This window comes from Corvus kubaryi, unplaced genomic scaffold (assembly GCF_017639235.1).
Source record: "Corvus kubaryi isolate FWS band 111438036 unplaced genomic scaffold, C.kubaryi_AGA036_p1.0 133, whole genome shotgun sequence".
Taxonomy (NCBI): Eukaryota; Metazoa; Chordata; class Aves; order Passeriformes; family Corvidae; genus Corvus; species Corvus kubaryi.
This window is the reverse complement of record NW_024580667.1, coordinates 22,867,802-22,892,691: the sequence shown is the minus strand read 5'-3', so window position 1 is coordinate 22,892,691 and position 24,890 is coordinate 22,867,802. Positions and strand designations below refer to the sequence as shown.

Here is a 24,890-nt window from a genome sequence, read left to right as displayed (position 1 = left end):
CAAGGCCTCAGTTTGAACTTTGCTTGGTTAACACATACATGTGTATGTTACTTATATAGGCTGATATAGCTGCTTGTATATTATGCTGACAGCATCCTCAGGTTGTTTTCTTTCCTAAAATCCCAATATGTAAACACAACCTGCTTTGTCCAAAGCATGTTCATGTTAGTTGCCCGGGTCAAATTTTAGGATTCATGTCTATCTAGATGACTCACTGTTATCATGCAAATTTATGGTTCAGGGGATAACAGCATTTTTCTCTTGGCAGATTTTGTCATATCCAATCACCGTAGGTAAAGGTAGTAAGCCAAAAAAACCTAACTCCACATATTTTAGGATAGAATCTGAAACATTTTCTAAACAAAACCTAAATAAGCAGATTTAATGTTGTTTTTAATATTCAGGTCTGTCATTTTGATAATTTTATGCTATGTAAACATGTATTCATTCTGTCTGTTTTAAACAGCAATAAATAAAACCATAATGAATGGTGACATGTTCAACACGCTCAGTGCTATGAAGCAGTCAGAGAAGCCATCAGGATGGCATAAAGTTAGGGGAAAAGGGTTCAAAACAAAGCAGAAAATTAAGCTGGTATGTAAAGTCTGTGGTGCATTAGCAGCCATAAGACTGTTGGCAGTCTGCATGCCTCATGCCAGAAAGGGCTTATGAGACCCAGAAAATGGCAGCAAGGAGGATCCAAGTTGTCAGACACCTTCCATACAATGAGATATTACATCCAGAGTTTTCAGCTGGGAAAGAAACAAGTGGTACAGCAGGGAGGCAGGAAGGAGAGGGGTGGAAGGGCCATATGCACCTCACTGCCACCCTGAAAGGTATCAGTGAAATGCCAGTTGTGATCCTCATAACTCAAAGACTCAGAAAACCCAACTAGTGTGTCAGTCAGGACTGAAACAAGCAGACAAAGGAAATACTTCTCCATGTTATACATAGTGAAGCCTCAGACCTCACTGCTACAGACAGCTGCAAAGTCTACAGATATGCCTGGGTTCAAAGGAGACCAGGCAAAGAGACTATCAAGTCAAATCAAACAAGCTGTGTAATTAAAATGGCCACGAAGCTAGCTTAGTTGCTCTGGGGAATGGAGAAGCCAAACCACTTAGGTTGACTGTGTTGCAGAGGCAGACACCCTGGCCAGGGTGTGCTTTCTTCCCCAGTGAGGGGCAGCAGGCTGTGTGAGGGCTGCTGGGAGCAGGGCAACAGCAACAGCCTGGGCAGTGGGCAGGGGGAGACTGCCAGCCCCTGGAAAACCTTCAGGGCACACCCTAGCCTCTGCCACCCTCTGACTGAGTTGTCCCACTGCCCCCTGCTAGCCCTCTGATTCACTCTAAACCCTCTGCTGCCACCCTCATGGTAAATGTGGCACTCAAGGATCTTTGTGTCATCTGGGATAGATGCTGTCTACCTGATTGAGACTCTTCAGATTGGCTCTACACAGGCTTCTATTCTTTATGAAAACATCTACTGGACTCTAGTTGGATGCGCCTTGGGCCTGACCCACTATTGCAGGTCTTGTGGCAGAGGGAATTAGTAATCACCTCATCTGGACTTGTCACCTCCTAAAATAATTTGGTTTTACCTTCAGCAAAACACACAAAGTTCATGATTGCCTCTGTGCAGGAGTGGACGCTTTTGGATCCATGCACTGAGAGAAGCACATGCATCAATACTTTGCTCACCTGGGATTTATTTAAATAACTGACTGGTTTTCTTAAGCTTCTTTTGCACACTGCACCAGGTTAATTTTGTTGCCCTTGACAGAATGCTAAGAGCACAAGCAAATACAAGAAATGAACCCTACTGCTTCTGGTGTCATGGAAGTGTTGAGTGCCCATCAACAGTTATAATATTTGTAATATTTACAATGTTGAAATATTTGTAACCAAAGTAGAAGATAAGCGTGTTGTTCTTGGACAATTTCTTCTTTCCTCTAAGGGGACATGGGTTTGTTCCCTTAGAGTCAAATGAGCCAGAAATAGTGTTAGATCTAGCAACCACCACTCTTGGGCTGGATGATGCTGTAAACAAGGTGATACAGCTTGTAATTGAATCACTTTGTACAAGTCAATTATTTCATGTGACTTCAATTAGAAGATTTTCAGTATCACATTGGTGGATGATGTTTATTTTTGACCCCTACCTCAATTTCTATCACATTACACCACTGAGAACAGAAGCTCCCTTCCATGTAATGTAAGTCGCAAACCAGTGGGAACCACTCATTAGCCAATAATCTCGACGTGCCACAGGTCAGGCTGCAAGCAGGCGGAGATGGGTTGTGTGCATTTGTTAACCTACCTGACAGCCATGAGGCATTCCACTGGTGATTTTACGAGGAACAACAAGGACAACAAGGATGGTACCAGCACAGATGCACACTGGTAATCCTTGTTATTTGTGAATTCCAGGTTTTCTAGGGTCCCTTTGCACAGCTCTCTTTGTGGCATATGCTATACAAGGGAAACCCCTTGCGCAGTGGGGAAGAGAGATGATGAAGGTTGTGCCGATGGCTGAAGAATACTGTAAGAAGACCATTCGTCACATGGCAGGTACCGAGTTTGAATCAAGAGTTTATTTTCTTAAAGCTATGTTTAGCTGAAAAGGCACTGAAGAAATGTCACTCCCTAGTCTTTCCAACTTGCTGCTTTCCCCCTCCTCCTCCCTCAACAGGTTGTCCTCCTGCTTTCTCTGCTCAGAGAAGCAAGCTCTTTACAGGTGGTGCACCTTCTACCACCAGTTAGTTGCCTGGTGTATTAGTGGCAAAAATACAAAGCAAAATAGCAATGACCATGCCCTAAGGCACAGTTTTTATTTTTAGGGAATCTTCAGAGATTGCTGGCGGGGGGGAGGAAGGAAAATATATTTAGCAGGTTATTAGGCAAAGTGACTGCTGAGATACTAATTATTCAGCTGCCTTCCATCAATTAGTGGAGTTCAACATCATCCAAAAGAAAAAACACTGACACTCCTCATCCTGGCAGGAAAATTGCACCTGCAGATGCCCCTAACCAAGAGTTAGCTTTTGACCACAACCTCAGATTTGACTTGTTGCTTTTCTGAACAAATATTTAAGATACAACCTGTTGTAGCCTTGTTTTTAAAAAACTGAGTGTCACACAACTACTACTGTAGTAGTAGTGATACTACTACCGTATTATTGCTATGTATGTGGTCTTTGGGGCAAAGGTACTTTAGTCCCCTCTTGCCAGGGAGTGATGTGTTTGTAACGGTGAGACCTGCCATGGACAGATGAGTATCATTACACTGAAACATCAAGGAAAGAGATTAAGGGACAGCTGTTGAGAAAGATTGAATTCAATAGAAATCTTTACTCAAGAGCACCCAGAAATTAAACCTTCCCCCTGAAGAAAAGCTGCTGGTTTAAAATCTGAAAGGAGCACCAGGAAGGCTTTCTGAAAGACCCCGCGTTTTCGTCTGCGCCTCATTGCACACCAGGATTTTTTTAGCAGAGACCAGACCCATGAGGAGCAGGTGCAGGATTAATGTGATCGAGCGTCTCTCTGAGTGGCTTTGCAGCAGGTCCCTGTCACTCCACCCGAGCAGGACCCCTCATCGTGGAGGTATGCGTGCTGGACTCCTGAGGCATGCCCTCCAGCCAGTGCCTGTATTGTTGAGCTTCATCCTATTTTGGTAGTGGGAAAAGTGTCCTGCATTAAAGTTAAGCTCCTTGGCTGCTGAGATGCGCTGCAAAGAAATCCTGCCAAACAGAGTCCTCCAGTTTTAGAAAATCCTATTTTAGCTATATTATCCCCCATGGATAACAAACAGAGAGTTTGTTATCCATGTCACAGAGAGGTCGACTCTACACTCCTCTCTGATATCCAACTGCGATTACTGCCAGATAGTTCCATGGACCTGAATGTGACCACCATCTCGGCTGGGCTCGAGGGGAGGTGCAGAGCCTTGCTAGGGTTAGTGGCATGGGATTCTGATCGTGCTACAGGTCCACCCAATAAAAATCTCCTTCAGCCGCTTGATCCGTCTATTTTGGAACCTGTGGAATAATCACACTTTCTTGCTTGTTTAGGTGCTACATAGAAAACATTCATTTTTGGGGCAGTTATGCTTTATTGTCACGGGGGAATTAGGAAAAAAGCCACAACCAAACAAAAAACCAACAAAAAAGACAGAAACCTGTCAGGTCACTCACATTCCTCAAAACAATCATAACCAGCTGCTGTAGTGGGTGTTGATAGTTTACATTTGCTCTGCTTACATTTCTTTTCCTCTAGATGCTGTAGATGCATCTAGATGGTCTCCTTGGCCTCAAGGCTGTGAGTGCACTTTCACTCTGTTTTTCTAAACACCTCCCCTTTTTTAGGGTTCTGGTGAATGGTTTCTTTGAAATGGGGTCAAACTGGGTCATAGACTCAGAAAAAGGTGGACATTTCTGGGTGTCTCAGGCATGTGGTTGAAGGCTCATTGCTGGCTTGGATTTTTACAAAAAAGCCCCTACTTAAAGGTCTTAATTGCCAAAGAGCATCACCACTGTGGCATTTTAGGAAAAGAAGGAAAATCAGATTACATCCTTCAGATGAATGGTTTGGTTGTGTGTGTGCTTCTCAGCCACTTGCAGCACACACCACTGAGCAGCCAAGCAGGAGAGAGACAAGGAAAAAGTGGGAATGTTAAATTTTATTTTACATCCATAGTCCCATCCAAAATTGCTAGTTTGCCTTGGCATACTCAGCCATCTGGGCCACTGTTCTCTAACTCCTTATCCCCCTCAACTTGCCAGGCAGGGTTTCCCTCAGGCCTCAGTTCTGCAGGCAGGTGCATGTGCTTAACAGTTCAGTGTGACTGACTTAGGTGCCTTTTTAAGCCTTTTTGAAAAGGGTGAACCAGAGCATTGGGTTGAAAGCAAACTAAATTTATAAAGTTTATTTACACGTGGAACATTAAGCATGATTAGAGATCACTTCCCGAAGTGACAGAAAAGAAGGAGAAAGACATATGGTTACTTAAAAAGGCTTATTTCTATAGGCACAGATAGCAGGTGTGTGTTATTTATCCCTTTTGTTACATTTGATATGTATTATAATATATGCAAATGGGAATTTTGGGCTTTCCTATCTGTTTTTTCCTGAATGATCACACAATAAACCCGATGAAAATAGAACAGAAACACTGGAGAACTTATGTGATTAAAAATTGATAACTGAGGTAGGTGGCAATTTGTATTTAGGACATGGAAGCATTTTTAGATATTCTTTAATCACAGTAAAGGAATAAAAACTGACAAAGAATTGATTATTTTCTTTTTGTTGACTCTTATATTTTCCTTGGAGTTCTCTTCAGTAAATTCTTGTAAAATTTCATCTTGATATATCTTAAATGCCATTAAAATAGCACAAAATTCTGAAAGTATTTTTTTCATTGCACCCTCTTTTCAATTAGATGTCCCACTCCATACATACTTAGTATATATGCAGTATATTACTGTAAAATACCTGGGGTTTCGTATCAGTCAACACTGTCATTATCCTTAAAATATGTTAAAGAAGAACTGAAAATATTCTCAAAATGAAATACTACATCATTAATTTCTTTTGCCTTCAGAATATCAGGAGCACTGGTTTTACTTTGAAGCCAAGTGGCAGTTTTATTTGGAGGAGAGAGAAATCAATGAGGAAAATCAGAATCAACCTGTCTTTCCAGCCAACTATGATGCAGAGGAGAGAGAAAAGGTAACTGCAACTTCCAAAACTTCTTGGGATGGCTCTGAACCAAAAGAGGTATTTTCAAAGAGACAAACCACTATTTTTCAACTGATTCTGCTGCCAGAGTAGTCAGGAAATTTTTTTTTTTTCTGAAATTTCAAGAAAGAAAAAACAGCTCCCGTCCTTGGCTCAGGTACATGTTAGCTCAAAAAAAAAAAAAGCAGTTGCCGCCAGTCCTGGGTTTGCTGCAATGAGAGAAAACAGTGCAGAGAGACAGACTTAATGGTCTGGTACCCAGAGCAGGTACAGGACATAGGCCATGGCTATCTGAAGGTGGAAAAGGCAAATGTCTTGCCTGGGGCTCTCATTAAAGCCTAAGGAGCTATGGCCAGAGTCCCACAGAAATATCCCCAGGTATTAGAAGCTGGATTTGGTCACATCTAGTGGAGGGTATCCTGGTCCATGGCGGGGGATTGGAACTCAATGGCCTTTATGGTCCCTTCCAACCCAAACCAGTCTATGATTTTTTGGTTCTTCGAGCAGAAGACAGACATGCCAAGTGATTGATTCTCTGCCAGCTTGGGCTGTGCCAAGCTAGTTTTAAGTGTCTTGAGAGATGATGTTTCACCACATTCCATGAGATACTATTTTATAGTGTACATGATCTTTTCTTTGCTGGTTGTATCTTCTTAACTCGAGAGAAATAATGTGTCTTCTTTCCTGGTGTTTACAGCTATCTGATACATGCTGGCACCTCCCAAAGCTCTCCACTTGGCAGCTAAGCAATAAGTATGTGGTTCTTGTCACCTTTTGCCATAAACCAATCTTTTTTTTCCAGACTATTTAAGCATAGTTCTATGCTCAGAAGTCACCTTGTGTATGCTTGGGTGATTATCTGTGCAGTGAAAGGTGCCTATGGAAGTCTGATTGACTGCAGGTAGTAAGAAATTGCTCACTCTAAAGAACAGATTCCCTTCCAGATTTATTTTACTAAATCGGTGCCATGAATTTGCTACTAGTTTTATAGTCCTTCTGGTACCACTGGAGTCTTAGCAAAGCTTTAGGAGAGATTAAACCAAAACAGTAATTTCGCACGGTCATTTCAAGAGAGAACTGTATGAATTCCTAATGCAGAAGCAAAATTTACCTTCATTACCCTAGCCCAACTCTTTTGGCCTATTGACTATTTATTTTGATGAACAAGAAAGGAAAAATGGTGCTTGACCCTCAAATCAGCAGGCAGAAATCACAGCCTGGCAGAAGCTGAGATACTTCATCAGTGTGCTAATAGCTATGGAAAGAACAGACAAGGAGAAGGTAACAACTCTGCCTGCCTTTTTCCCAGGAGTGCTCTCTCTTTGCCTTTTGTCCAGACTAGCTGTCCCCTTGCGTTTGGGAGTACAGCCACTCACTTTCCATGTGCAGTTAATAAAGCACCAGTATCTGGCACAACCCTTGCCAACAGGTCACCATACATGTTCCTGTTTGGCCAGGTACACCTTTCTTCAGGCACAGTGCCAGCTGTATGTGAAAGTGAAGCCCTCAAATGTGGCTTGGACTGATCCAAGCATGTTTCAAAGGCAATTTCTCTCCCAAAAACAAATCACCCCTTGAAATGCTTTGCAGCAAAGGCCACATTCTCTATAAGCTGGTATATGTAATTTTTCAGTGATGCGCATTTGGAAGATGTTAGATACACAGTGCATGGGCAGACATTTCTCAACATGTGGGATCAGCCTTGATTCTGCAAACAAAACACTCGCCTGGCTCGCTTTCCTGTGATGGACACAATGTGCCACAAAATGAGGGAGGAACCAAACCAAAGTCATTCAGGACAATTAGACTGTAAGGACCTTGTTTCCTTAAGATGGAATTGCTTAAACCAGCAGTGTGAAAGAACCCAGGAAGCAGGGGGAAAAAAAGAATGGAAAGGGAGTGCTAGCCAGCAGCAGGTGAGCTCCTGAAGGGTGAGGAAGTCAGAGGCAGCTGTAAGTACTGGTGGCAGGGGTTGACAGCAAGGAGGGGATGAGTGAATTACCTCCTGGGCTTGGCAACAGCTCAGTGCCTTCAGCAGGAGAGTGCCTGCTGACACCCATCCAAGTACTAGGTTCTTGCTGGCCCAAGGCAAGCTTGGGCTGGTGCCACAGCACAGCACAGGGCTGCACAAAGGCGCTGGAGCTGAAAGGAGAAGGAAGAAGTTCGGGAAGTGCTGCCTTGGTGCAGCTAAGTCCCGCCAGGTTCAGTCCTAGGACAGCTATCCCCAATGTAAAGCTGTTTCAACAAGGCAAGATGACATCAGATGTGTGCAGAGCATCAGGGATGAGGAGGAATAACCAGAGTGACACTTGAGCCACCCGGCTGCACACCCAGAATAGCCCCTCTGTGCTGAGCCCTCCTGCCTTTGGTAGCATTGCATGTGTGTTCATGCTGCTCCACTAGCATCCAAACTGCAGCAATAAGGCTGGAAATTTGCATGGGGCAGAGGACAGCATAAAGGCATAAATAATCTCCTAAATTGTAAAAAAGAAAAAAAAAAGGAAGCAGCAGAGTGAAGCTGTAGTCTGACTCTGCCTTGTTTGATGTATGTGTAGATAAACCTCAGCCAAGTATGAAATGGCTGAGGTGAAAATGAATAGAGAGAAATGCAAACTCTTCATACACTTTGCAGAAGCCAAGAGCCAGCCAACCAGCAACAATTCAACTTGCCATGATGTAAGGTAAACGTCAGGAAATAAAGCTGCCCATTTCTTAATAGGAAGGTATTTTTTAACTATAAATTTATTAGTGTTGAGATAATTTGGGGATTTGGGGCTGGAGGTATCTGCTCTAGAGAAAATCCGATTTTCCTTTGCAAACCTCACTGTGGGTTTGGAGTTCTTTCTTCTTCCTTCTCCTGGGGAAGAACTGTGACATTTGCAAGTTATTTTCCCTTTTGTTCAACAAGAGCTTTTAGAAGAGGAGAGAAAAGGCTTGGCAAGAAAAAGACAGAGGAAGGGGCTTGAATTAACATAGTCTCAAACTAAGGCCCTAAAGAAATTACTGAATCAGAACATTTTCACCCCCTATGAAAACTTGGCTAATTGAAACATTCGCAAATGTGTGACAAGGGGAGTTGAAAATATTTCCCAGAGGCAGGAAGAGGACTGACAAAGACTTACCAATCTTAATTTTTTATATGGTAAGGAATTTCTAGGATGTGAACTTGAAAGCTATCTTCATCTACTTTTTGGCATTTCTGGCTTGCTTAAACCAGCCTCTTGGCCTGCCAGGAACTGGCTGCATTAAGCTGGAGTGCTGGCTTACATTAGCACCTCGGGCATCACCGGGGCTGCTGGAGCTGCCGCTGTGGCTCGTCCCACGCCACACACAGAGGAGCCGGCAGCACAGCCCAGCCCCTGCCGCCCTTCGCAGCCCAATGAGCCATTCCCACTTGGCAGGGGAGACTCCAGCCCGGCGTGGCCAAGTGCCCCACGCCTGCAGTTCCAGTACCCTGCCCTGACAGTGCTGTCTCTCCCGCAGACGTACAGGCGGTGGAGCTCCGAAGGCCGTGGGGGAAGACGAGGCCACGACGCCCCCATGATCGCGTACGACGCCCTGATGGGCTGCGGCGGGGACTGGACGGAGCTCTGCAACCGCTCCATGTTCCACGGAGGTGAGGGTCCCCTGTGCTTCCCACCCCTGCTCCCTCGCCAGGGCCAGGGTAGCGCCTTCCTGGCTGTCAGCTGCCTCTGTTGGCCAATCTGCCATGCTGTCCGTAACATTCTCCCCTCTGGTTTTATCCTCTAAGCCCCATTCTTCTGGCAGCAGCTGCCACACAAGCCATTAATGGCACTTTTCATATGTTGTTCCTCCTACATCTCATGGTTCTGCCCGAGGTCATGAGGAGTAAGTCCAGCAGGCTGGACTTTCTAAAGGGCTGACAGTTCCTGACAGAACACAAGCACCTTTGGCAAAACAACCTTTTAGCTGCATGTACTGAAACTAAATAAGGGAGAAAAATAATATAGCACCCAAACAAGTGACAGCCAAATAAAATCCAGCACTTAGAGGCACACAATTAAGTACTTCTACAGCTTTGTGAGAGAGAACTTTCTTATTAGCAGACGCATCTTGCTGCGCTTTTGGGAGGGCCAGCGTAGCTGGGGTGGGTAGGACCCCAGCCCTGAATCACCCACTCCCTCCCGATGTGGTGTGGGCCCTTTGCAGGGGCTCTGGGTCTCTCACCTGCCCCAACACAGTGGTGAGAGCTCACAGTCCCCCACTGCAAACCCTGGCAGGCACAAACCCACAGGCACTGCATGCACAGAGCATCAGTGCTCCTCAGCAAGACTGGATGTTTTAGAGCCTGCACAGTGCTGTGCTGCGCTGTGAGGAGGGAAGGGACACTCTCCAGTCCAGGACCTTTGTTGTATAGTAGACACCCCAACAACTATTATTCCCTCCTTTGTTCTTAGCAATGGCTAGCTGCTTGTAAGAGCTGCTGTGCTGGGGTAGATTTTCCCAAAACCAAGTGAGCTCCCAGCCCAGGAGTTCACACCACAGTGGCATCTCCATGTGCTTGCTTTGGCAACACTCTTTTACTTAGGCATCCTCAGCCTTTAGGACTGGCCCAACATGCTCCCACTGCACTCCATCAGTGTGGAATATTCCCTCCTCTGTGCAGCGCAGTTTTTTGGTTGTGTGTGTGAAGGTGACACTAAGAGACCACTGCAACTGTGCTTAAACCTGCAGGGGAAAGCGCGGCTACTGGGTCCATCGCTGGCTGCCTGTTCGGCCTGGTTTACGGCCTGAGCAAGGTGCCCAAGGGCTTGTACCAGGACCTGGAACAAAGGGAGAGGCTCGAGTTCTTGGGCGAGAATCTTTACCGACTATCCATGGAGGAAAAGTAAAGCAGTTTCTGCCATTTTCTCTTTCTATAAAGACTATATCAAACCCTGTAGATATCTGACTGGCATTCATAGAGAAGGAAGTAGCCCTGAGTTAGTCTGAAGAGCTCTATGTACATCGCGTGCAAGTGAACATAGCTGAATTATTAGACTGATTAGATATATGCGATATTTGTGGGGTTTTTACAGATGGAGGGATTTCTAAATATAAGGAGTGCTGCTTAAACCTCAAATGGCAAAAAATAAATAAAACTTCTTTTGACTGATTTCAGTCTAACTTGCTATAATACCACTTCCTAAACAGCTGTTTCCAGTAATTACACATACAAAATTAATTTTCAGAACTAATGCTTTCTTGCAAAACTAATGGTAGTACCCACTTACAGGGATATTCTCTGTATATTTGACAATCCTTTCACCACTGTGTCCCTCCTTGTTCTCAAATCTAATGTGTCTGTGACACTTGTAAACCTAATGTCTCGTGGATTACTTTTAATGAATCACTGATCCCTGTATCAGCACTGTGGTGTAAAGTATTGTTACATTAGAAGCTTCCAGAAAAGGAAAAGCCAACACTAAAAATACCTCCAAGGAACAGCAAAGCATCAGTGTGTCTAAAATTTCTGATCAGTGTGTCTAAAATTTCCGAATTATGTTCTTATTCTTCTTCAGTCTTCAGAACAAAAGTTTCTCTAAAATATAACTGGCTGAAATATTTGTAAATAAATTAATCTTGCACTATTTTCTAAGTATCAGTCTTTATTTTTAGATGGAACAGATTATATGTTGGTGTATCAGTATCAGAATTTTTGGCTGAGGTCTTCAAGCAGTTGTAATAGGTCAACGGTTAGGCTGTGATACGTTTCATAAGTCTGAGCACCACGAAAACCCCAAGAAGAAAAGTTACAACTGCTTTACCTTTTTTCTTTTTTTTTTCCTTCCTTTTATTACCTTTTGTTCTTTTTTGCCTTTCCTTGCCTGGCTTCATCTCACCTCTCCTCTCCAAGTTCTACTTCAACTTTTTCCTTTTTTCTTTTTTTTTTTCTTTTTTTCTTTTTTCTTTTTTCTTTTTTCTTTTTTCTTTTTTCTCTTTTTTCTTTTTTCTTTTTTCTATTTTTTCTTTTTTCCTTTTTTATTTTTTTCTAATTTTAATTTTTATTACTTCTTGTCCTTTTTTTCATTCTTTTTTCTTTTTCTTCCTCTTTGCCTTTCCCTGTTGGTTTTTTTTTTTCTTCTTTCCCTTTTTCTTTTATTTCCTCATTTTTCAAGAAAACCAACAAACCATGATTGGGTTAAAAGTTGCATACCACAAACAAAGCAAACAGTAGACCTTGACGACGGAGATCCTAATGCCCCCAAGAGCAGCACAGGCACAAATCTGGAATCCTCTATGAAATAATGCAGAAGCAAGCTCAGAATTTGTTCCTGTGTTTAACCTCATGTTTTACCTTAGAAGTTCAGAAACTGAGGTCTGCGTAATGCTTTCTAATTTCCACCGTGTGTGATTGCCTACGTGGTGTTGGTTTCTCCTGTCTTTCTCCAGCTGCTGAACTGTGTTTTAAAAAGATAGCTAAAAATACATGAGTACTTTCCTACGCCTTTTTCCATGTAAGCCATTGCTGGACTCATCACTGGGATGTTATGAGGCAGACACAGGAGCAGGTGATGCCTGTCAGTAGGAATAGCAGCCTGCATGACAATGTCCATATGAAAAGGTTTTCCCTACGATGCGTTACTTCTCGCACTGTTGTTTTAGCATGTTTTCTCTTGGCAGCTTTGCAAGGTGCTTTCTTGTTTGCTTTGGAGATGTGTTAAACCAAAGGCAGCAGTTGTGTCAGTAGCTTTTGGTGCCAGACAATACCAAGACTTTCTGAAAACATTGCTTCTAGTTTAGGATGCCTCTAGCACTCCTGTAATAAATTCAGCAGTAGAGAAGAGAGAAGAACATATTCTGCATAAGGTAGGACTTTCTCTAGTACTTTGGCTTTTCTTCTTCCTTTAGAAAAAAAATAATCACTGACAAAAATTAAGAGCTTTCATAATTTTTCCCACTTTACCTTCTATCCAGCCTGGGCAGGACTAAGTTGTGTTTCAGAGATCAATAAGAGAATCTCATTTAAAAGGTGAAAAAAAAGATTGAACCTATAAAGCACCATTTCTGCAGCTGTTGGGGTGAGCAGTGCCTTGGCCATCATTTCATTGAACACACTCAAAAGGCCTGTTTGGTTTGAGTGGGCAGAGCTGGTCCTGATTGTCTTCCTTATCTAGGGGCAGGTCATTGGACACCACACAGAACCAGGTAGTGATGGGACGTCCAGGGATGAGGAAGGCTATGGGATGCAGCACTTTGCACACTCTAGCTCATGGGCATTTCCCCAGTGCCTACCAACAGTAAGGCAGACAAATCCATTGATCTCTGACAACTTTTGCAGGCTGGACAGTGTTTTCCAATTTGTTTCTTGTTTTTTGATGAAGCCTCCATAGTGCTGTCTCCTCCTGCCCATGCCACTGTCCCTGCAACAGCCAGTCCTTCAGGCTGCCTCAGTGTCTAAAATGGTGATCAGATATTTAACATGAAATTCAGGATCAGGAGACGGGGCCTTCTCTTTTCCACTCCAGAGACAGTAAACCAGAAAATCCTGTAACTGTATGCTTTTAGCAAATGCCATGGGATGCCACCACCCGCTGCTACTCAGCAACATCTGAACCCCTAACAGAATGGAAAACACTGGTGCAGGAGGCAGCGGGCAGAACTGGGAGAGAGTGCCAGCTCCTCTCCCTTCCCCTTGGCACCTCAGCTCTCCTCCGCTTGCAACACAGCGGTATCCACTGCAGAGGTTTCTCTGGGACAGGCCAGCCAGCGGGATAGGGTTGCACTGATGCCCATTAGCATATTAGGCTGTTACCACTCTGATGCTGCCTGTGATCAGTGTCCCCAAAGAACCTATAAATAAGTAACTAAGCAGCCTGTCCTATGCATATTAATTATTTGTGGGCCAAGAAGACAAAACTTTTGAAGGTGGCCCTGCCTCCTCTGCAGGTCCAAGTAGTCTGTCCTCCAGACACTGAAAACCATGCAGCAGCACTTCCATGAACCAGGAGCACACTGAGGCACATCACACACATTAAAAAGAGTGAAAACCAGCATCTCCAGAGGAAGAGAGGGGTGAGGGGGATAAAGTACATGTTAGGCCATTTCACAGGATCAGGGAGGAGCCCAAGTATCTGCCTTGCCATACGGCATAGCTCATGGCACTGGGAAGTGAATTCTGCTGGCATGGGGCTCCCTCTATTCCTGGGGACTACCTGTCGAGGTACTCCCAATGGGACTATAATTGACTGTCTGTAGGTGATATAGAGGTGACTATATTTCATTGATAAGTGACATAGTTTAAGAACAGCAGGATGCAACTTGGGAAAAGACAGTAAGGAAAAATTAGGGATGATGACTTAGCCTGTTGAGAATGGTGGTCATGCTCCCAAACATGAGAAACCTCTTACTTAGCCCTCCTTCCTTGAGGGGGAACCATGGTGTTTTCCAAACACTAGGTCAAAGCTGACTCATCCACTACCTCCATTTTCTGTGGTGGTCTCAGAATTCAGTGTCATCGTACCACTGCCCTTGCACAGAATGCATTTCAGATTTACATGGTCACGATGGTCGTTTGCAGGTGACGTCATCTTGGAAGAACTGCAGATGCCCTAAATAGGTGCCATAGCTGTTTGTTCATTTTCTGCTGCTGGCTGGTGAATATGGATCAAACACTCAACCCATGCAACATGTCTTGGTACTTAAGGCAATGCAGTATTCCCACACATGCTACATTTCAGATGGCATCCTATAATAACACTCTAACATGGAAAAGGAAATCCTGGAATAGACCTCGCTCATTGTATATTTTAATGAAGCTATTTGAATTTTATAGCTCATACGTGATTAATTACTGTGAATATTCCTAGCAGAGAGAGTCTGATCCTCTTTCCTTCACAATCAATACAAGTTTGGCTATGCTGAAAGCAAGACTAGTCTGTATTTTACTGTGGCCATTTATAGCATCCAAAGCAGTCCAGAAGGGAGAGGTAAGCAGGGCATCTGGTTCCACTGCTGTTCTGAGAGATCAGAGATGACCCTAAAACATATTGGTTGATGGTCCCACATGTTTTTCTGAAAACACTAGACACTAGTTAGGGAGGAGAGGGATGGCAATCTTGCAGTTAAAATATCGGCAGACTTGCTAGGAGAGGGAATGAACTAGGATATTTTTAGCCAATTATACTCTGAATTCTGGTTCTTTCTTTGTTCTGAAAATTCCCATAGTTGAGACAAATGGGCTTCTTGGTGTAACGTAGAAGCTTTGCCTCCTTGACTGTGGTCAATTTGGTAAGGGAGAGGGTGGATGATACCACCTGTGCTGTGCTGAAATGTGGTTATTCCCAATCAAAACCTACAAGGTATTGTTTGTCACATTAGACATGGGCCAGTTGTCAGGCATTTTCTTTTATTGGCCTTTAAAAATACCTACAAAGTCATTATAAATAGACCTTCTTCCATTCAAGATGGCAACTTCATCCATCTGATGAGGGATGTCATTTTCAATATGTGCACTTGAAATGCAGCCAAGCGGAATTCAAATGTCACAACCCAACTGGACGGGGATCAGCCCCTCACTTCGCAAACAGCCTCCCTAATATTGCAGTGGGGGGCCGTGTCCAGTTTCTTTCAGAGGCCATGGGGTACCAGCTGCTAAGGCACAGCTGGGCCTTCCACAACCTTCCAAGCTTGACACTCCCTAAAGGATGAGACTCTTTGAAGCCTTTCTTCATTTTCTACATGTGGACTTAATTTAAAGAATTTTTTATTCCACTTCTGCTCATAAAGATTAATCCCCTCCGGGTGTGCAGGCTGCATTCTGTGCCTGAAACTATTTCACTGCACAGTGAAGTAACCTTCCAGCTTTTCATGGTGTCAGAAAGCTGACACCTCTTGATTTTTTCCTCCTAGGCCCATCTATTGTTATTGACTTCAAGCTCCAGCTTCTGTGCTGAGTTCAGTATTTTATTTAGTAACTGATCCACACCAATTAAAGCATTGCCTAAATCCCCAGCTGTCCAAAGGCCTGATTCTTCAAACAAGCAAAGGTCCAACACACCATCCTTCTTCCTCCAGATTAAAAGATGTTGTAGTCAAGGGACATTGCCAGGGTTGCTGTTGTGGTGATAGCCTTCACAAAGCAGATTTAAGAGCATAGTCCTGATGTCAGATTTGAATGCTATCAAAAAGCAAATAACAGAAACCCGGTTGTGTTTTTTCAATTCTGGGGAGGTATCTACTGACTTCTAAGCTGTACCAATAGCAAAAACCATGAGTGGCACATTTGGGCCCCTCAACCTTGATATTTTGTTTTAATGGTCGGTGTCTGGTTTTATAAACCAGAGACAGAACCATGGTTTCCTGCTAACTGCAGTCTCATCATATTTATTTTTGCCTACACTTTACCTAGCAAAAAAGGAAAGCAACTTCAGTGTTGCCCTCACTTTAGGACATGGTAATACTAAACGAGGGACTAGTGGCACAGAGGAGATGCAGTGACCCAACTAGCATTGCTTGCTTCCCAAAGTGCTTCCACTGCCCACAAAAAACAGAAGAAAGAGCTGACAGTGCTGTGTGGGACGATGTGAAGCCCTGACAGTCCTGCTACACCACGCCTCATGAAGCTTGTTGACCACTTTGCATGCTTTTTAACAGGCCACTAACATCAACTCTCTTGAGACGTTCTAAATTTAAGTGTTTTTTCCATTTCATGCGTAGCAGCATGCCATTAAAGCAAAGTAAGAAGATAGTGACAATGTTCATGACTTGAAAAGATATTTATGTTTTCTCTTGCACAGCACCAAAAGCACACACTTCTGTGGAGATGATAAGATGCTTATAGACCCTCTGGTGCTGAAGAAGAAGCTCAATAGGATGGCAACAGAGCCAGGAGCCTTTGAGGTTCTCAGCAGTCTGCTGCTATACGTCACTGAGCTCGCAGCTGGTGATCCAGAGATCAGCAACAAGAGGACAAAATGGGCAGAAGGTAAAGAAAACCAGGTGAGCTCTAACCAGCCATGTCCAGGTCCAGTCAGGGTTCAGTATCCAACCAGATTTCAGCTCTTGCGGTCCAGGTTTCTAAACAACAATCGTGAGCCGTACACCAAGAAGAGAAGAGAAGTTGGCAAACTGGTCATTAAAGAGAAGCTGTGGATGAGCAGGGCTGGTAACAAGCTGGACAGAAGTAGAGACAGGAAGGGAGATGGAAAAGCAGTGGAGGAGGATGAAGACACAGCACCCAGTGAGAGGGCAAGGTGGAGTAATGTGCCTGGAAAAAACACAGTGAAGAACATCCTGAAGAAATTTTTAGCTGCTGAAGAAAAAGAAGCAAAGGAGAAGTCTCCCAGCTGGAAAAAGAAGGGAGCAAACATCAGTTTGCCAAAAATAGTCAACAAGAATTCAGTCCTGTCCAAACTGAAGGAGCAGTTTGAACAAAGTGCTTTCTGCTCAGCTGCAGAGGTGAAAGCATCCCTCTTGCGCAAAGGTGAAAGAAAGACTAAAAGCTTTCAGAGCAGAAAAACTATTCATAAGCCTGAGGTCAGAGTGCTGCGCATGGCAGCAATGACAGCCACAGGTATAAAGAGTCCAGAGTCCCAAAATTTAGTGTGCTCTATGGTCCCAGTGCCCAGACTAAGCATGGCTACAAAAATTAACCATCCCTGGAGCTGGTCGAAAAATAATGCCACAAACCAGCCTTTTGGTCAGGGAACACTACTGAACGAAAAGGAAGGATCCAACAGAGACCATGGAGAGAACAAAACACTGGCAAATGCAGCACAGGACAGGGAGGACAAAGAAGAGTTACTCATGGCACCAGAGGCCATGTTGGATGCAAAGGACTGTGCTAAAATAGATTCCACAAACCAGGCACCCAACTTTCATCCTGTTCTAGGTAACTCTTCAACTACTCATAAAAACAAAGCTCTTGCAGACTGCATTCCTCCCTTATCAGAATGTGGTCTAGATTGTGACAGAACTAACATGCCAGCTGGGCCTGACACATCTTCACTATTGGGAATTACCTGTGTTCTGCAACTTGTTAAGGAAGGCAGCCCACCTTCTGACTCGCCTGACTCTAGCACAGCTGAAGAATCCCACGAGCAAAGCCCTCAGGATACTAAACCAGGAGAGATTCCTGAAATATCGATGTATGTATACAGCTCAGAGGAAGATGACACAGAGCTCACAGAGTCAGAAGAGGATCCTTTCTTTGCAGGCCAAAAATGTTTTCCAGAGCAGAAAGCGCTGGAAAACATTCTGCCATTTTACTCTCCAAGATTTTCAGCATCTTGTGAAGTTGAGTCTCCAATGGATGATCAACAGCTAACTGTCCTAATACCAGCTTCTGGCACAAAGCCACCAATGGTCCAAAAAGAGGCACTGGATTTAAGACGCAAATGTTCTGAGGAAGCAAAATTTCACAGTGAAGACAAAATGTCTTCTAGCAAAAATAATAGTTATATCCCAAATATGGAGGACAAGGAGAATAAAACACCCAACAGCCAAATGCAAAATGAATTTAAAACTACGCAGCCACAGCCTCCTCAAATCAATTGTAGCTCCCAAAATAGTGTTTCCGATGTGGACATGCCAATTCCAGGTGCAAATCAGAACAAACCTATACTCTCCTCAAATGAGAGCCTGGAGCCAAAGCCTGGTGCTGCAGAAGAAAAGGACACCTCTTCTCCTTTGGAAAAGACACAAAGCCCTTTGCCAGGTGACCTTGTAAAGCACAGTTCCTTTATTTCAGAAGAAGATTTGGGGACAGATAAATTATCTTCATCAAATGAAATGATGAATCACTCAAACAATCAAGCCCTGCACAGGAGTTCCTTAACTGACCTGGAGACCTGCCACAGGCCATTTGAATCTTTCATTGAGCATGAAGAGGACACTGTGGATGAGATGCCCTGGCCTGACTCTGAGGCATGGAAGTCACCCTTGTCAACCCCTTTACCAATATCAATGAGTGGGATTGCAGGACAAAGTATCCATCACACTCTTGGAAATCCTCCAGCACTTCCGCCTATTGATCTGGTGGGACAGGGAGCTGGTGGTGTGCAACATGAGCATGACAGCCATGGCTCTGAGAAGCATCCACACCCCCCTTCAGATGAGTTGACAAATGGTGGGAATGACACAATGGGGGAGAAGAAAACTATGTGTGATTTTAAGAACCAAGCACTATTCCCAAATCATGCAACAGAAAATGAAAACTCTACTGACAAAGAGACAAGTACATGTCAGAGACTTGAGAACTGTCTTTCACATTCAACCACAAAGCCAGGAAAACATGAAAATAAAACCACGCTAGCAAGAGAACCCCCATTACCCTTGGAGAAGAGCAAAACACCAACATTAGATGATACCAAAAAACAAGGATGTGATATGCTGGAAGAGAACCCAATTCCTTCATCAACTGAATTGGTCTCAGACCAAAAGAAGGATGCAAAAAGTAGAAACAAGATATCTGAACACACAAGGGATAAGCTCTTCTCCTCAGATGATGACATGAAGGATGGAAGTGATAGAATGGAGACAGAAGAGAAAGAAGAAAAAAATGTCTTGCCTAAATTTGAGCAGGAACAAGTATTCCCACCAAATGATACTGTGGATCATGATAATAACTCTTCAAAGGAGAATGATGCTCATAGACCTCAAACATCCCAGTTATCTTCATCAGAGCATGATACGAACATTCAAGGAGTGAAAAATACTGGACAGAGTTTGGAGCATCTAGCACCTCCAAGAGATTTTGTGAAACACAAACATAATATGACAGGAGATGAAGACATCTACTGCAATAACAGGAAGAACCACCGGGACTCATCAGATGAGCCAATGAAACATGCAAATGACAGTGAAGGGCTAGAAAACACCAAGTCAGACTTCAACAATTATTCAATGCCACCAAGAAATACAGCAAGGCAAGACAATAAGACCTCTGATGAGGACAATAGCACTCTAGAGACACAGAAACAGATGTCACCAGGTGACCTTGTAAAGCCTGAAACTAAGTCAGACAAAAAAGAGGCTCAACATACCTCTGAGAAGTTCCAGTCATCTTCTTCAAACAAAGTGCCAAATTGCAAAGACAGAAGCTCTTCAAGGGAGAGGATGCAAACGACACCAGCAGCAGAAGACACTGGATCACCTGCAACAGAGGTAGTAAAAGAAGATATTGAGCAGCAGTTTTCTGGGAAGCACCAGCTACCTCCATCAAGAAAATCAGAAATGCATGAGGAAAATATTCCAGGAGACAAACAGCAAATGAGATTTGAAGGTCTTCCAACACCTGATACAAATACTGCAAAAGAGAAAGACAAACTTCCAAGTTCCAGGAAGTATTCATCAGTACCACCAGAAACATTAAATAAGAAAAGAAATCAAGAAAAAATTACTCCAGAACAAAAGCAAAAACCATCAGATTCTTCAGGTTTTAAGAAGCCTGGTACTAATTCTGTAAAAAAAAAGGATGAAGATACAAATTCTGAGAAGCTGCCTTCTTCAAACAGAGTGCTGAAGCCTCAAGAAAAAAGCACTTCAGGAGAGAGGAAGCAAAAGACGCCAGCAAGAGAGGACACCAGGTCACCTGAAGAAAAGGCTGTAAAAGAGAAAGATAAATACCAAGGTTCTGGGAACCATCAGTTACCTCCTTCAAGTAAATTATTGAAGCCTGAGAAAAATATTCCAGGAGGAGAAAAACCAAAAACTGTATCCAAAAGTTTTACAAAGCCTGATTTAAATGCTGTAAAACGTAAGAGCAAAGATCCAACTTCTGGGATGTGCCAGTCCCCATACTCAAATTTGCCTGTGAAGTCTCAAGAAAATAATGCCACAGCCAAAAAGGAGCATTTGCCACCACCATATGATGAAAAACCAACGCATAAGACTGGTAGTCCAGAAAAGAAGAGGGAACCTGAGAGAAGAGAGAAATATAAGATCGGTTCTTCAGTCCAGTCAGAGAGGCACAGCAATCATGGCTCAGGAGAGGAGGGCCCTGTGATGGATTTCAGAAGCTATCAAGCTCCATTGCCAAGCAATGGCATAAACTGTAAAAGCAGTGCTGTCCCAAAAGAGACCAGTTTGTCTAATACAGAGAAATCCCCCAAATCGTCCTCATCATTACATGTTGCATCAAAAGATGAGGAAAATCCTGCTGGAAATAGAGAAAAGCAGCCTGGATTTAAGAAGTACAAAGCACTCTCGTCAAAGACTTTGGTGAGGCATGAGAAAGACGCTGCTGAAAGGGAGGGGAGTGGGCAGGCAGCTGGCAAAACAAGCGAGAAAAAAGCAGAGCTGGAGGACTGCTCTAAAGCAACACCATTCTCAAAATACACAGTGGAAAGCTACAGTGAAGGATCCTTAGATTCAGCTTTCAAACCATTGATCATTAGAGTAACTGACACATTTAAACATCACAGCTAAAAATTACAGCTGCAGCTTAGGCAAGAACTTACAACAGATCATGCTACCAATTCTCTTGATCTTACTTTTCTCCTTTTTTCTCCAGGGCATTATATTATCATTTTTTAATCACAAGGACATTGATGTGCATCTATCAGAGCTAGGTTTTTTTTCTTTCTTAAACATTAGCCTGAAGACGTGAATTAAATTAATCACTGCAAGTGAATTAGCTAATCACTGAATTAATCATCAGTTTATAAATTAAATATGAGAAGGGCTTTGAGATCAGCGTGAATTCAGCCCTGCTTCAAATTCTCTTCGCTAACTAATGGCCTTTGTTTGGAACAAAGACAACTGTTCAGGCTGAACTCTATTTGTATTTACTTGTTCTAATGAAACTCTGCTAGTACTTCTTCCAGGAATAGTGGTAGGCAGTGTAGCTTTAATTATGTCAAAAAGCACTTGTTCTAAGCTCTGCCTTTTCACAGATTAGCAGCAACTGTTGATCTATTGCTGCACTGAGTGACATTGCTAGCAGAAGTAGTGAGGGAAGGAGGGGAATGCTTCATTTATCTGCAGAAAAATCCTCAAAGGACATTGATGCTACAAGGGGATTTATGGCAAATGCAAATGTTCAGCCTCATTAATATTAATGTTGGGAAAATAGTGATTTAACCTCCTCTGAAGCTATTTGCACTTTGGCCATACACTGTATGTATTATTGTTGTAAAGGTACACCATTTCAAGGGGTTCTTAATTACTGAAAATGAATATGCAACAAGTGTAAGAGCTCAAAAAAGCTCGACTCTGAAAGGCCATGAGGACAAGGTAAGCCAGAGTGGCTCAACACTTTGACATGGCAATTCAGCTCTTCCTGGGACATCTGTCCCACTCCAAATGCTGGGGCACACAGACATGAGGCAGGTGCCTCAGCTCACATTTAAAGTCTTAGGAAGTCTTTATTTTACAGTGCAATGTGAAATAGAGCAGTAAAAAGCAGCCAGTGTCACTGAATCCTACTAATGCAGTATCATTTTTTGTGTTTACAATAATAGCCTCTTCTGCAAAAAGTTTGTGTGTGATGAATGTTGTTTTGGAGAAGGGAGGGCAGGGTTGCTGCCTTGGGTGTCTTAGTTAAGCCGTGACAGACAGAACGTCCCACAGCGCCAACTCTCCCATACACGAGTTTAGCTTAGCATTGTAGCCACACATTCATATTAAAACCTACTGTGGAGGAACCCTAAAGGCATATCCTAAGGATCCAACTTCAGGAGGAGAGAGGGTTTGTACAAACAAGGTCCTGCTTCCCCATGGCAGTGAATTCCCTTCCATTTTTATGATGCTCTCCATGACCACACTCCTCAGCTGAGGGCTGGCTGTTCCTTAAGCCCAGGTTGGCAGAGTGCCCCCACCCACTGCCATCAAGAGACTAAGGACAAGAACAGGCTGGCAGCAAGCTGAGATCAAACCCGTTTGCCAGCACAATGCACACGAGTTACGTAAGTGACAACTGGGCTGGCCCGGTCGGGGACATGTGAACATCGTGTTTCCTGACCACTGAAGAGGCTGAAACTTTGACTTCTTTTTCCTTCCCAACCTGCCAAGAATTAGGCTTTCTGGCATCTGGAGGGTCACAAAATGAAAACTGCATTTGTATATCACACTCCAGTCCTCAAAAACTAAAATAGATTTTATTGGAGATACAACACTGCCCTTACACACAGAGGTTTACTTCACCCACCAAGCTGTTACAAGCTGGCAAACATAAAGGCCACTTTGTACTAAACCTAAAGCCCAATTTACTTTTTCTTGTCCATTATTTCATTTCACATTTGAGAAAAGTCCTTAAAGCATAGAGCATTTGCAACAGACTTGAATAAAAATTCCCTATTAGCTGGCTTCTCCTGCCTGCACAGGAGAATCACAGAATCGCTGTGGTTGGGAAAGATATCTAAGGCTATTGTGTCCACCCATTACCCAGCACTGCCAAGTCCACCACTAAACCATGTCCCTAAGCATCACATCCACATATTTTTTGAACACTTCCAGGGATTGTGGCTCCACCATTTCCCTGGTCAGCCTGTGCCAATGCCTGACACCCATTTTAGTGAAGAAAGTTTTCTTATATCCAATCTATACCTCCCCTGGCACAACTTGAGACCATTTCCTCTGGTCCTATTGCTTGTTACTTGTGAGAAGAGACCAATACCCAGCTCACTACAACCGCCTTTCAAGTAGTTCTAGAGAGCGATGAGGTCCCTCCTCAGTTTCCTTTTCTCCAGGCTAAACACCCTCAGCAGGTCCTCACCAGACTTGTGCTCCAGACCCTTTACCAGCTCCATTGCCCTTCTCTGGACATGCTCCAGTTCCACAATGTCCTTCTTATAGCAAGAAGCCCAAAACTGGGCACAGGATTTGAGGTGTGGCCTCTCCAGTGTTGAGTACAAGGGGGACAATCACTGCCCTGGTCCTGCTGGCCACACTATTGCTGATACAGGCCAGGAGGCCCTTGGCCTTCTTGGCCACCTGGGCACACTCTAGCTCATGTTTACCCCCAGGTCCTTTTCTTCCAGGCACCTTTCCAGCCTCTCTGTCCTGTAGCTCTGCCTGGGGTTATTGTGACCCAAGGCAGGACCTGGCACTTTGCCTTGATGAACCTCGCACCATTGATGTCGGCCCATGGATCCAGCCTGTCCAGACTCCTCTGCAGAGCCTTCCTGCCCTCCAGCAGATCAACACTCCTGCCCAGCTTGGTGGCGCCTGTGAACTGTCTGAGAGTGGGCTCAATCCCCTTGTCCAGATCATTGATAAAGGTATTAAACAGGACTGGACCCAGTACTGAGCCCTGGGGAACACCATGGGTGACCAAACACCAGATGGATGCCAATTCCATTCACTCTCACCCTCTGGGCCTGGCCATCCATTTGGTTTTTTACCCAGCAAACACTTCACCCATCCTAGCCATGAGCAGCTGGTTCCTCCAGGACAATGCTGTGGAAAATGGTGTCAAAGGCTTTATTAAAGTCTAATTAGACAACATACTCAGTTTTTCCCTTACCCACTAGACAGGTCACCTTCTCATAGAGGGAGTTTTAATTAATCTTATTAGAATTTAATTATTCTAATTAGAAGCCACCTTAATTATTCTTTAGCTAACATTTTTAAAGAAATTGGGGGGGGGGGGGGAACATTGCCCCTTATTCACACCTGGAAATATTATTCCTCTGTAACAAATTGAAGGAGCTCTTGTCTCTGGCAGAAAGTTAGACAAATATTAAGCAGGTGTTTCCCAGCAGAGCTTGTCCTTGGGCACCAGGAGGCCCTTAAGTCTTTCAGTTTACACCTGCCTTGTTTGTTTTTCTCAATAGAGATGTAAAACTAGCAGACTAAGATGCAGTATCCTGTGTTCAGGACAAGCCAGGCAGAGTCATCTTGTGGGGGTCAATTTTAGGTTGTTGCGTGCCTTAATCTCTGCTGGTAAGATAAAACATCCCTCCAAGTCAAATGACCCTCCCCAAAGTACACTTAAAACCTGACATAGATTTGCATTAAATGCATCCTTATGGGTAAAGCCTCACTTAAGGAAATCACTTCATTCTGGGATTTAGCACACTTAACCCTTCAGGAAAGAAGAGAACAATGCCATACAAATTCCAGTGGTGATGGAGCAATAGAGTACTGGTGTGCCTTGCAGTAAACAAGTCACTGCAGACCATGAGGGCAGGAAATTTAGCACTGGTGATAAGCAAAGAAATGCCAGAAATTAGTATTTCAGAAAGAAAACGTGTTTGAGGAGTGATATAT

General features: G+C 43.7%; 1 protein-coding gene across 2 annotated transcripts in view; it reads left to right on the top strand.

The window, feature by feature from the left end:
* Positions 1-23,557, top strand: part of ADPRHL1 (ADP-ribosylhydrolase like 1) — a 34,345-nt gene extending 10,788 nt beyond the window's left edge. Inside the window, exons 4-8 of one of the 2 annotated variants that reach the window (XM_042039189.1) lie at positions 2,430-2,570; positions 5,602-5,729; positions 9,222-9,354; positions 10,434-10,587; positions 16,478-23,557. In XM_042039189.1, the coding sequence (XP_041895123.1) occupies positions 2,430-2,570; positions 5,602-5,729; positions 9,222-9,354; positions 10,434-10,587; positions 16,478-21,107 (5,186 nt within the window). In that variant the 3' untranslated portion in view covers positions 21,108-23,557. Of the gene's footprint in view, positions 1-2,429; positions 2,571-5,601; positions 5,730-9,221; positions 9,355-10,433; positions 11,332-16,477 lie in introns of those variants that run through there. The other variant, XM_042039197.1, reaches the window with a different exon arrangement.
* The last annotated feature ends 1,333 nt before the right edge of the window (positions 23,558-24,890 follow it).